At 52.0% G+C, this 12740-nt stretch overlaps 4 protein-coding genes across 4 annotated transcripts; 2 read left to right on the forward strand and 2 right to left on the reverse strand.

Annotated features, from left to right (window-relative positions):
* Position 1: 1 nt before the first annotated feature.
* N7471_011249 (U3 snoRNA-associated protein UTP13) lies at positions 2 to 3027 on the forward strand (the record flags this gene model as incomplete). The annotated part of the gene is made up of 4 exons (XM_057283968.1): positions 2 to 175; positions 238 to 265; positions 318 to 1583; positions 1658 to 3027. The coding sequence occupies 4 exons, from the start codon at positions 2 to 4 to the stop codon at positions 3025 to 3027; spliced, it is 2838 nt and encodes a 945-aa protein (XP_057130234.1).
* A 289-nt stretch (positions 3028 to 3316) lies between these two features.
* spp2 (spliceosome ATPase-activating subunit SPP2) lies at positions 3317 to 4894 on the reverse strand (the record flags this gene model as incomplete). The annotated part of the gene is made up of 1 exon (XM_057283969.1): positions 3317 to 4894. The coding sequence occupies one exon, from the start codon at positions 4892 to 4894 to the stop codon at positions 3317 to 3319; it is 1578 nt and encodes a 525-aa protein (XP_057130235.1).
* A 959-nt stretch (positions 4895 to 5853) lies between these two features.
* On the forward strand, positions 5854 to 6824 carry N7471_011251 (RTA1 domain-containing protein; the record flags this gene model as incomplete). Its single annotated transcript, XM_057283970.1, has 2 exons — positions 5854 to 6040; positions 6103 to 6824. The coding sequence occupies 2 exons, from the start codon at positions 5854 to 5856 to the stop codon at positions 6822 to 6824; spliced, it is 909 nt and encodes a 302-aa protein (XP_057130236.1).
* A 1065-nt stretch (positions 6825 to 7889) lies between these two features.
* On the reverse strand, positions 7890 to 12406 carry eaf1 (MYB and HSA domain protein; the record flags this gene model as incomplete). Its single annotated transcript, XM_057283971.1, has 5 exons — positions 7890 to 8975; positions 9031 to 9188; positions 9251 to 12057; positions 12152 to 12280; positions 12363 to 12406. The coding sequence occupies 5 exons, from the start codon at positions 12404 to 12406 to the stop codon at positions 7890 to 7892; spliced, it is 4224 nt and encodes a 1407-aa protein (XP_057130237.1).
* Positions 12407 to 12740: the final 334 nt, after the last annotated feature.

The following is a 12740-nucleotide window of genomic DNA, read 5'->3' on the forward strand; positions in this document are numbered from 1 at the left end:
CATGTCGAAAGCTATCGTCAAAACCACTTTCGAGGCGTCCCGCACGCTCCGCCCCATTTACACCGGCGGTAGCACGGCGCTTGATGCCAGTGGGCGCATCTTGCTGAGCTGCGTGGGCGAGGATGCCTTGATCGTCGATTTGGAGACTGGTAACCAGCTTACTAGCCTGGAGGGGGTATGTTTTGTCGCCTTGGAACGTTCGTCAATTGCAAAGCGCTAACCACATGAACGCTGCAGGATGGAGAAATTGTCACAGGTTTGGCTAGTGAGTATTGCATGCCCTGGGAATGAGAATAAAACACTGACATTTCGCCTAGTCACGCCTTCCGCCTCACACGCCATTGTCTGCTCGCGCTCGATGTCCATGCGAATCTACGGCCTCTCAACTTTCGACGAGACTTCCCAGACCATTGAAGCAAAACTTCTCCGAACCCTTAAGCCTCACACAGCTCCCGTTGTGACCATTGCTGTTGACCCTACTGGCACACTACTTGCCACTGGTGGTGCCGATGGCTCAATCAAGGTCTGGGACATCAGAGGTGGCTTTGTCACCCACACTTTCCATGGTCACGGTGGTGTCATTTCTGCGCTTTGCTTTTTCGAGGTTCCTACTGCCGAAAGTGATGCCAAGTCATCCAAGAAGAACAAGTCTAAACAGGCTACGGAGGATGATGATGAAGATATGGAGGGCTCAGCCCGTACGGGTTCCACTGCAGGATTCCGCCTAGCATCTGGCAGTGAAGATGGCAAAATGCGTGTATGGGATCTGCACAAGAGAAAGCCCATTGCATCGCTCGAGTCACATGTTTCACTTGTCCGCAGTTTGTCCTTTTCTCCGTCAGAGAACGCATTGATCTCGGCCAGCCGAGACAAGACTGTCATCGTCTGGGATGCGCGTACTTGGAAAACCCGCAGGATCATTCCTGTTTTGGAGAGTGTGGAAGCCGCGGCTTTCATTGCGGATAGCGGACTGTGCGTTATCGGTGGAGAAAATGGCAAACTGCGAGTTTGGGACTGCAATCGTGGAAGCGAGATCACAGAGGAACAAGAAGCTGGAGAGGAGTTTGAAAGCGTCGTCGCTATCCAATATTCCCCTGGTTTACCTTTTGTGCTCACCGTCCATGCGGATCAGACTCTCCGCCTCCATTCGCTCGAGTCGCTGTCTGATTATAAGCCAGGGTCAACTTTGGAGCCTTTGGCGATTATCCGCCGCATTTCCGGCAATGACGACGAGATCATTGATCTGGCTTACATTGGGCCTGATCGATCGATGCTTGCTTTGGCCACCAACACCGAGAGCATCCGTGTAGTTTCGGTTGCTCCCTCGGAAGACCGACCCTCAACCCAGGGAGAGGAGTACTTCGGTGCTGATGTCACACACCTGGAAGGCCACGACGATATTATCATTTGCATTGATGCAGATTGGTCAGGACACTGGCTAGCAACTGGCGCTAAAGATAACACAGCCCGTCTTTGGCGTATTGACCCGAAGACATCCTCTTATACTTGCTTTGCTATTTTCACTGGTCACGCCGAGTCGTTGGGAGCAATCGCCCTTCCCCGTGTGCCACCTCCTGTTGGAAGTGCCGCATATAACGACCCCTTGAATCACCCGCCAGCATTCTTAATTACTGGCTCGCAAGATCGCACAATCAAGCGATGGGATACAAGCAAGTTAGCCCCCTGACAGGAGAAAAGCCACACTATCCCAAGGCCATCTATACTCGCAAGGCTCACGAAAAGGATATTAATGCCATTGATATCGATTCTACATCTGAACTGTTTGCCTCAGCATCACAAGATCGCACCGTGAAGATCTGGGCCGCCGACGAAGGCTCATCGGTTGGTGTCCTCCGTGGCCACAAGCGAGGTGTTTGGTCGGTGCGATTCGCCCCGCAAGGCACACCGATTATCAACTCAGATTCACGTACCAGCACGAGCCGTGGCCTAGCAGTCACAGGCTCTGGTGACAAGACCGTCAAACTGTGGAGTCTGTCTGACTACAGCTGTCTCTTGACTTTCGAGGGCCATACCAACAGTGTTCTCAAAGTCCTCTGGCTCCCACCTCCCCAGGTCTCGAACAACCAAATCGACGATGACGAGGATGATGAAGAGGCCGCAACAGCACGCAAAAACGCCATCCAGGACCGCCCCCTTATCGCCTCCGCCGCTGCAGACGGCCTGGTCAAGATCTGGTCTCCCTACACAGGCGAGCTCGAAACCACCCTGGACAACCACATCGACCGAGTCTGGGCGCTTGCCAGCCCAACCCCATCCGGCTCACGCGCAGACGTGAAGCCAACCTCCTCCAAGCTCAACACCACTCCCTACGCCATCGCCTCTGGTTCTGCCGACGCAACAGTGACCTTCTGGACTGATACTACATCATCCACCTACACAGCCGCTGTCAACGCCAGCTCTGCTCGCGTCGAACAGGACCAAGAGCTGCAGAACTACATCCGCGCCGGTGCCTACCGCGAAGCCATCACTCTGGCCCTGCAACTCAACCACCCGGGTAGACTGCTGTCGCTCTTCACTTCCGCCATCAACGCCGCAGACGACCCAACCGTCCCGGCCGAGGACCGCGAGCAAGCTGCAGCCAGTCTGTCTGGTAACCCGTCCATCGACGAAGTCCTGCAGAACTTGGACCCTGCCAATCTGCGCACGCTCCTGCTCCGTCTCCGGGACTGGAACACCAATGCGCGCACATCTCGCGTCTCACAGCGCATCCTGTATGCTCTGTTCCGCTCTTACCCTGCGTCCACTTTCGTGGAGCTTGCGACCCAGTCCGTCCGCGGAAAGGAGGGTCGTGCCGCAGCTGGTATGAAGGATATTCTCCAGGCACTGGCTGCGTACACTGAGAGACACTACAAGCGGGTTGAGGAGCTGGTCGATGACAGCTACTTGGTGGAGTGGGTTCTCGGTGAGATGGATGGTGGTGTTGGACTTGGTGGACTGCGTGATTTGACTGTGGGCGATGTCAGTGAGGAAGAGCATGAGAAGGACGTTATTATGTTGGAAGCATAGTCTGGCTTTAGTCTTTTGCCCTGTTTGTACATTGAATTTGGCGCTTTCGTTCTTGGAGTACCATGGGTGGGAAGGATAAAAGCCATCTCTTTATAGAATTGAACAGTGTATCATGGAAAGTGTTCTTTGACCAAAGCGATCTATTTAATGTTCAGGGTATCTCTCTTTTTGGTTGATTCTCGTGGTAAAATAACTAGACATAGGGAATATGCAACTCCAAAGAAGCAGCAATTTGCCCTGTACAACGGCCTCAATGCCCTTCAATCCCCCTTGCCAAAACATCTGGCCTCTAATCATCGCGGCGACTCCGACGAGAGTCACGATCACGATCTCGGTCACGGTCACTCCGAGACGAGTGCGATGAGTGCCGCGAGCTGCTGTATCTATCATCTCGAGATCGGTGGTTGCGGTCTCTGTCCCGCTCTCGATCTCCATCTTTCCTTCGATCGTCCTTATCGTCATCACGGTCCCGGCGACGATCCCGGTCGTGGTCTCGATCCCGATAGGAACGGTCGTCCCGTCTGCTTTTATCGTCATCATCATATCGAGAGGAACGACTAGAAGATTGGCGGCCACTAGACCGACTGCGATCACGTCGCGAGGGCCCAGTCTTCCGGCGAGAACGATCCTCCTCCTCGTCGTAGTCACGTTTGCGATATTCCCGATCCTTGTCCCGACCGCTCTTCTCCAGGTTGCGATCCCGTCGCTCGCGCCAGTCGTCTTCCTTGGGAGGCTTGGACTTGGCCTCCTTTTGTAGAACAGCGAGCTCCTCTTCGGTGAGATGCTCGCCGGTTTTCTTATTCCGCATCGTGATAGGCATGTACACACCCTCGGCCTTATCGTTTTCCTCCCCCTGTTTCCTCGACGCCTTGCGCATAGCCGATTTCCCCCAAGCTCCGAGCTCGGTTTCGGCTCCCTTGCCGCCAGATGAATCCTTTGCGCCAATTCCGAGGAACCCAGGTCGTCGTTCTGGGACACGAGGGTTTTTCGCTTTCTCTGCAGCTGTGGCACTGCTGTAGTCGCCTCGTCCAATAGATTGACCATCCTTCCAGCCCATTCCTCGTAGCAGCGCGGCGCCGAATTCCTCAACGGGGATTGCATTGTAGGCGTCCAAAGTAGCAGGCTCAGGCCGGGATGCCACATCTGTTCGGAAGGATCCGAGCTCGCTGTAGTGGACTGGTTCTTCCTCCTTTGTGGCAGACTCGATCACAAGGTCTGACCTCCGTTCCATGTCACCCGTAGTTTCCCGAATCAGCGCCTGCATAGCGATCTCGTCGTCGGTGAGGGGCTTGGTGTCGACAGGTTTCGCATCAGGCATGGCCTGGTCTTCGTCCACTGCTGCGCCAGTATCTGCCTGATCTGCAGACTGTTGTGCAAAGCTCAACCCATACGCCACGCTGGGCGTATCTGTCTCTACAGTAGGGATTCCGGGAGGGGCTTGTCCGTTCTTTTGCGCTTCCTGCATAGCCTGCACTTCACTGGGCAGCAGGTTCTTCTTGCTTTTCTTCACATTGACACCTGCCCGGTCGCGCCAGTTGTTCTTGCTTGTGACGGGGATGATTAGTGGCTTATTTGCGTCCGCAACTGCCTGTCCGTCTGCGGCAATGACGGCACCCGTGTGAGTGTCGAACCCCGCGATTTCCTCGTGGACGGGAGGGGCCTCATCTTCATCGGAGTCGTCGGCATAACCAAGCTGGTGAGGTCGCCGAGGCAGTGACCGGCCGTTTGCTGGGGAGATTGTGGAACGGCCGCGATTTGAGGATTGGATGTTGAAACCAGTCTTTTTCGGAGCGTTTGAACTGGATAAAGATAGAGAGATTGGTTTGGGCGGCGCTTGCCTGCCCTCGTTATGGTCGCGCGAAGACATCGCGATGTTATCTTGGTTCGAACCGAATAGAGTGCTTAGTAGGAAAGAGAGAGCACGAGGAGCAATTGATACTCGAGAGCTCGTGGGCGGTGGCAAAATTGGAAGCGCGCGGTTAAATCCGCAGATTTTGTAGGGACAGCGGTAATCCAACCTACTCTACAACTCTACATACAACTCGCGAATATTTGTTGGTGGTTCTTCGCCAGAAATTGAGTGTCTGAGACAAACTATTAGCTAAATGTACAATACATACAGCTCATTATGTATATATAATATGTGAAACGCTGTTACAAAAACCACCTTTTATGCCTCAACAGACATTCACCAACGTAAGACCTTTGTTGAGATCGGAATTCCATTGATCCAAAGCAACCAAAGGCAATAGGCTACACTTCCAGACGGCCAGATAAGGAAGGGATACTGCAATCATCAGGATGATCTGGGCCTAATCAGGAGTTTTGAACGTACTCGTAATCAAATCTCCCTTTTCATCATTCAGCCCTGAGTTTGTTAACGTCGCTTCTCGGGAATTCAAGTAAAGTAACGAAATACATAAGAGCCACTAATTGACCAAGAGACAGGTTTAATATTAGACTTCTCCACAGTCCAGTTATGCAGTTCCATCTTGTAGTCCATTTTTGCCGGAACTATCTTTAGGTAGGTCTGTTTCAAGATATCCATGGATCTATTAGGCAGCCTAGCTTTTCATCTCTCTCCCGCTAGCATACATAGTGGTATCTCTAAAAATATGCCGAACAGACAAGCATCATAGGACAAAAGAAGCATAATCCAAGTGGAGCCCGGGAGATGCCCCACATCAGGGCGTATTCGTTCAGAAATTCCCCAATTGGGAATCTAGAAAGAGCCCTAAAGGTACAACAGCATTAGATGTTTAAAGTCCCTGTAAATCCCACCTTTTCTTTAGAATAAAAAGACTACACTCTGTTGGAATCACCAATATGGACATTGTTTTTCACGCCGGCAAAAATGGAACTGATCCCTGGGTAGAGTTCTATCCCTACACGCCATCTGCCACGGCTGGGTATGCCTTCATGGGACTCTTTGGGGTTTCAACCCTTGCCCATATCATATTGATATTTCCCTTCCGCGCTGCCTATTTTATCCCACTGGTACTAGGAGGAATTTGTATGATGACAGCCCCCTTCCACAAAAGAGGAGAATTTGTGGCTAACGATGAATGAAACCAGGTGAGACATTCGGCTACTACGGCCGAGCATGGTCACACCAGTCTCGATTTGAGATCAAGTCGTGGGCTTTGCAGGAGATGCTCATTCTATGCGCACCACCTCTTGTGGCAGCCACCGTCTATATGGTCCTCGGCCGCATTGTCCGCTCCTTCGGCGCTGAACACCTTTCAAGCATGCGTCCCAAATGGCTCACCTTTGTCTTTGTCATGAACGATGTGCTCTGCTTCTGTACACAACTGGGTGGTGCGGGCGTCCAAGTTACCGGGGATCAGCAGGTTATGGATATTGGCAAAAAGGTCGTTTTGACTGGCTTGATCTTCTCCTTGATTGTCTTTGCCTGTTTTGTGCTGATTGCGGCCAAATTTCATCGGCGTCTTAGACAAACGCCTACGCCCCTTCTCAATCAGAATCCTGACCTACCCTGGCAGCGATACATGTGGGCAATCTACATTTCTTGCTTTGCTTTGATGCTGCGCAACCTGGTGCGGACTATTCAATTTGGGGCCGGTCAGACAACCGATGTCAATACCAAGGAGGCGTATATCTATGTGTTTGATGCCTTTTTGATGTTTTTTACCATGTTTCTATTGATCATTTATCACCCGGGTCGGCTTATCAAGAAGGCTCGTCGCCTGAACAAGGCTGGTCTTACGGGAGATGGGAATTCTGCGCATGTACTGTTGTCTGAATGTGAGATGGACGAGCGCTTGCCGATCAAGTGATTACTGAAGGGCGACAAGTGGGTATATTGGGCATTTTTGTTTGGGCCTCTCAGGGCCTATAGCCAGCATATAAATCAGTAAATATTTACTGAATATCACCTGGCCAAGGTGTAAGAGTAATGATACATCCATGACATAAAGAAAAGAACCTTGAAAAAGGTTCTAGTGCAAGATATCCATGGTACCTTCCTTATGTACTAAGCCCTATATTTCCATAAGGTTTAGGGACATCTTCACCTTCTCTTCTCTTCTCTCTTTTCTCTTCTCAACACTCTCAACACTCTTTATGTCCAAAGAAGCATAGCGGCAGTGAAAAGTTAATGGGGAACTCATTCATCCAAGATTTCTTCGACACATCTCACATCTCCGCATCCGAAAATGGCTTTGTCTGGGCCGTGTTCCACGCCTATAGTCATCACCACAACCTTATACTCCGGCCTAAAGATGTGTGGTTCGCCATTCTGTCACAGCTCAGTGATTGGGAGGTCTCATGGGGGGTTTTGCAGCGAGCTAAGACAGGTCATATGGCGTCGATAGAAATAGCCGGGGGGACTGCAAGTTGTCGGGGAGACAGGTGGAAGGAACAGGCTTGTTGGCAAGCGCTACCCTTCTTATCTCAGTGGTATAACTCTACAAATGTAACTACACAGAAGTCCCGAGGTCCCGTGAAAAACAAACTCCAAACTAATCATACAATTCATATCATTTCCTAGAGTAATCCGCCCCAGTTTCGCCTATTCCCAATGATACAAGCCCAAGCACTGGTGTAAAAAGAGCCAGTGCATATCAAGTTCAAGTAAATAATGAACATCCTTTTCAACAAGCCAAAAAAAAAAAAAAGAGCACGCATGCGGTAGAGGTCAACAAATGGGGTAGGTGTAGATGTGTAGGTGCGTAGGTGTAGGTGTAGCGCGAGAATCCGAGTCAACGGTCAAGGACAAGGTTTAAAAAATAAATCAGCGTAAGGGTTTGTGTAAGTATGTACAGACGAACGTAAAGTGGGGAGGAAAAATGGTCTTGCAAGGGTATTGCAGGGGAGGAGAAAGGGACAAGTTGAGCAAGCTCCTAGCTGGTCGCGGTCTGAGCTGCCGGAGCATGCGGGCTCTTGCTGGAACCTTGAACGGCGCCAGCTTGGGCACTGCCGCTGCGCTGGTTTTGAGGAGTAGCGCTGCGGCTGGGCAGGGGTGCGGCACCGTTCATGGCAGGTGAGCTAGTCGGACCAACGCGGTTTTGCTGACCGGACTGGGGGACCCGCATCATTGGGGAGAATCCTTGGTTTTGAGGAACCTGCATTGCAGCACCACCGTTCGGGGCCTGATAACTAGCCTCGTGGGGAACTTGGTAGTTAGCCTGAACGGCATTTGCATTGATGCTACCTGCAGCAGCATTCATCGCTGCTTGTTGGGACAAGCGCTGCTGTTGCTGCTGCTGATACTGGTTGAGTCTATCCGTAGCCAGCTTGGTCACTTGCTCGGGGGGCATATTCGGGTTCGTGCGTTGAATCTGGCTTTGGAGAGTGCTGATTTGGGGCACAACACCGCTCGAAAGAGGATTGGGCTGGCCCATACGAGGTGATGGGGTTGAGACGCCTTGCGGTGTACTACCGTGGAACGACGGACTCTGCATTCCCCCTTGGTTTTGGAGGGCAGCCATCATAGCAGAGTTATTAGGAGTACCATTAACATTCGACATGTTCAAGTTCGGCGATCCCTGAGACCCGAATTGCGGGTTGTGGAATTGCTGGCCCTGCTGAGGAGGGTGCTGCTGCTGTTGCCGAGACTGGAGAAGACGCTGCTGCTCCTGCAATCGATTGGCTTCTCGAATCACGCGCGTGTTATCAGGAGAGGCTTGCATTGGCAGGCCTGGTCGTGCCCCTGGTGTTTGCTGCATTTGAGCTTGCGGCATCATCTTCATGGCCATTCCATTAGACATCTGGCCATTGGGCTGTGCACCATTAGGCATGTTCTGCATTGGAAGGGGGCGGGCTTGATTGACACCGGCACTAGCAGGGATGCCGTTTGTCATTCCGTTCGGGGTTCCACCTGGTAGGCTAGGATTGGAAGTGGGGGGCATGGTGTTGTTACGCCCCGGCGCATTCATCATTTGCTGCTGGTTAGGTACTTGACCGGAACGCTGCGCTGCGAGACTAGCCTATATGGGGGATGAGCCACAGTGCTGCCAGGTAGGGACGTTAACGACCACTCACTCTTTGCTGCGCAATCATTTGCTGGCGGTACTGTTCCTGCCTTTCCTGCAGCTTCATCTCTCTGTCGTACTTCAACCGGCTGAACTCAGCCGGTGACGAGATCGGAGGCTTGGGCTGATTAGCCTCATTGGCTTTCCGCAATGAAGCGAGGTGGGAAGCTAAGGATTAAATGTCAGTAGAGTCCTTAGCACGAGGTAGCCTGCTTCTATTTCAAACATACCATGCTGCTGTTTCTGAAGCATAGTTTCCCGCTTCTTGGCCAGCTTTCGCATGGCATCAAGCAGAGCAAGATGCTTGGAAGATCGTCTCCGGTCAACCCGAAGAGGCTGAGTAGTCCTCCGGCGGACAGGTGGCTGAGGCTGAGCATTGGCGCCTTGCTGCTGCTGTTGTTGTTGCTGCTGTTGCTGGGCAGCCTGCTGCTGGGCCAAAACAGTGCGTTGGGCAGTCTCAAGCCTCTGGTGGTAAGCTCGGAAGTATTGAGTTTTGGACATATCTGCAGGAAGACCTTCGAGTCCTACCCATCGCTCGAAACATTCCCAAGGAGTCCGTCTCTCGGCGCCAGAGGTGAAGAGTGATGACGGGGTAAGACAGCTGGAAATAAGAGACCAGTTGTAAGAGTAGTCCTTGACCAAGCGTCGGAGTTCATCATCTTCAGCGTAAGTCCATTGCGAAGACGAGCGTGATTCAAAGAAACCAACAGATGGCATGGGGTGTTCAGTTGGAGGTCGGAATTGATGGCCAGGGTGAATCCGATCACGGATGGGCTTGTTCTCTGGTCGGAACAGCGCAACGTTTGTCTGCTCGGGTGCCAATTCGGTGATGCGATTATCCGAATCATTGCCGTACTGAGAGTAGTCATATCGGCTCCGTTTCCGAGGATGATCGTCGTCGTGGAAGCTAATCTTCGCCGATGCAAATTTGGACACTGGTAGTAGTTCCGTTTTCCAAACTGTGTCAGGCGAGATTTTGAATGCCGGTGCGTTTGTGCCGGGGGCGATCTGGAGTGGTCCATATATCGGCAGTTCGTCCAATAGCTTTTCGGCGGCGGGGGTCATGTCAATTGAGAAGTTGAACTCATCCGAGCCCAAAGAGAAAATAGCAGCAGGGGCGACTGTGTCATGAATGTCGTGTCGAGGCTCATCATTGAACCCGTCACTGACTGATTCCTCCTCGGCGGATGGGATGAGATCCGGAGTGGGATGAGAAACACCGAACACTTCATCACCAACGTCGTCGGAGGGTGGGCTAAGACCGGCCTTTGAGGAATCCTTTTCTGCCAGAGTTGACGTTGGGATCTTTGCTTGAACACGGAGTAGAGTCCGGTGTTCCACGTCGCTGTTGACATATTCTGCGCACCAATCCGCACAACTCTTTGCAGCAGCAATCTTCCACTTTCTCTCCTCACGGAAGTCGGTTCGCATCCACTTCATGTGATCTAAAACAACATCCCAATGTGTTCCCTGGCGGGGAGGTTCAACGGAGCGTTTTAATTGCCGTAATGGCCATCGATTGGCATTTTGAAGAGCATATATGCGCCGGAGAGTACGGCAATCCATCTGTTCTTGGTATTCAAGCATATGATTGCCAGTACTCAAAGTCTTGTGCGCGGATGCCAGCAGAGTATTAAGGTTCGTTCCCCGGGGAGGAGCGTACGCTCTGTTCAAGAATAATGTGAAAAGATAGTCTTGCTCCTCATTCAGCTTGGCAACCGCATCCATGTCTCTGTGCGTCAGGTCCATAGAGTCGGCTTTCTCCTGCTGGGCTGGCTGTTTGGGAAACACAACGGTCGAGAGTCGGCTTCTCTCCTTCTCTCGTTCCTTCCGGTCCTTGAAGCGCATTCTTGCAACAGAATCAGGAGAGCCTTGATCAGATGGGGTAGGTGGGTGGCTTCTATCATGAGCGACACTCTTAGGGGTTTCTCCGAGGATCTCTGAAACAGACTTGTGTCGGATAGCTCCTGATGATACCCGAGTGGTCATGCGCTCTGGTTGCGTTGAGCCAGGTTGAGTAGGCGCGATAGAAAGCTTTTTGGCCGTGGGAGTCTCGGCAGCTGAATCTGCAGCGGCTTCAGCTTGTGCGGTTGGTGACAACGAGTCTCGCACAATCGTCTCGGGTTCCTGTGGTAGTTTTGCTTCAGAAGGGATGGGGGCATGTTCCTGGTCGATATCCATGCGATCTGTATCGGCACCGGTATCCACGCTCTCCAGAATCACCTCTTTCGATGTAGGTAGGTCGGTGATCACATCACTGAAGGGCTTATCAGGTTTCGACTGAGCTTCTTCGAGGCGCAATTGCTCGTCCGGGGTCAAGGGAACCAAGCTCGGCCTAGCATGGGCAGATCGGTCATGCTTGTGTTTTGGGCGATCAATTGCCCCAACATCCTCACTCGCTTCTTCTGCGGGGCTTGTGTCGGGTGATGCGGCAACGGGAACGGGGGTATTATTAGTGTAGGGGTCAATGGAGGAGGCGGGTGATGGTGGTTGTTCGTGTTGAGATGGCCCCAAGGTAAGAGAGGGTCGTGCTTCGTGTTTCTTTCGAAGAGGGTCGGAGGGAATGTCCAGGGATGGAACCCCAGTCGCAACTGGCTTCGACACGCGGGGAGAGATCTTCGCTTGATGTGCATCATGGTCGTAGGCACTAAGCGGCGTTTCTGCTACCGGTACACTAACTTTTTGGTCGGGGCGCAATGAGTCGAGTGACTGCACAGCGATCGGTGGCACGTTGAGATCCTTTGGCAGCATAGGGCTGATGGCTGGCACTGAGGGCCGACGTGTTCCGGTAGTATCCACGGAGGCAGGCGGGAGATTAGGTGTCGCGGTCCGAGGCTGGTCTAGAACAGGCGTTCCGCGCTGTTGAAGCTCGGTCGCAGTCGGAGCTCCGCCATCGACGGTTAATAATGGAGTGATCCCAGCCACAGGTTTGGCACTGGTGCTGGCAGCTGTTGTCGGGGGGATTGCATTTCGACTTGGTGAGCGCGCGCGCGCATGGGTTGGCGGTGGAAGAGTAGCTTCATTGAAATAACGACCTCTAGATAGGGAATCAGCATTGAGAAATTATAAACCAAGATGATTAAATAAAAAAGTAAATTCCACTAGTAGAGTAACAAGGCGATTGCACTTACTTGGAGAGATCATTGGCGTCGAGGAAGGCCTGTTCTTTCTGGTGGTAATGAGCGTCCTCGGTCGCGCCAAACCCGACCGTGGCTAGGTACAATGCGCTGAGCTTGCGCTTTCTGCGCGACAAACAGTTTCTAACCACCAAATTAGCGACACATTCATCATTTTCTAGGCTTCCCAATGGAATTCGCGTCGCGAAAAAAAATTAATACTTACGCGATCTCATCGTTTTTAGATCGTAGGAGCTCGTCACGGAGCATGGAGTCTAGCTTCGGAACGCAGCATCCGATTAACGCGGGAACAAGGGGAACTGATCAAGCGAGGTCATCCAGATGGAAAAAATCGCTCGAAAAAGATGAAAAAGATGGGTGGAGGGTAGGAGGCGATGAAAAGCACCTAAAGCAGGATCTTTTCGAAGGGGGTGAAAATGAGGTTACAGGGCGGTATGAAAAATGTGGAAGAACGGGAAGGATGTTGGTTTAGGTACAACCAAGTTACTCGCTCCCTCTATAAAAAATACACGGCTTGGCCAGGTACCTGGTACTTCATAAGAATTCCCTTTGATGATGGAAGAAAAATAAAATGCGTTATTAA

Source organism: Penicillium samsonianum (genome assembly GCF_028829775.1).
Source record: "Penicillium samsonianum strain IBT 33392 chromosome Unknown utg000007l_segment0_segment0, whole genome shotgun sequence".
NCBI lineage: Eukaryota > Fungi > Ascomycota > Eurotiomycetes > Eurotiales > Aspergillaceae > Penicillium > Penicillium samsonianum.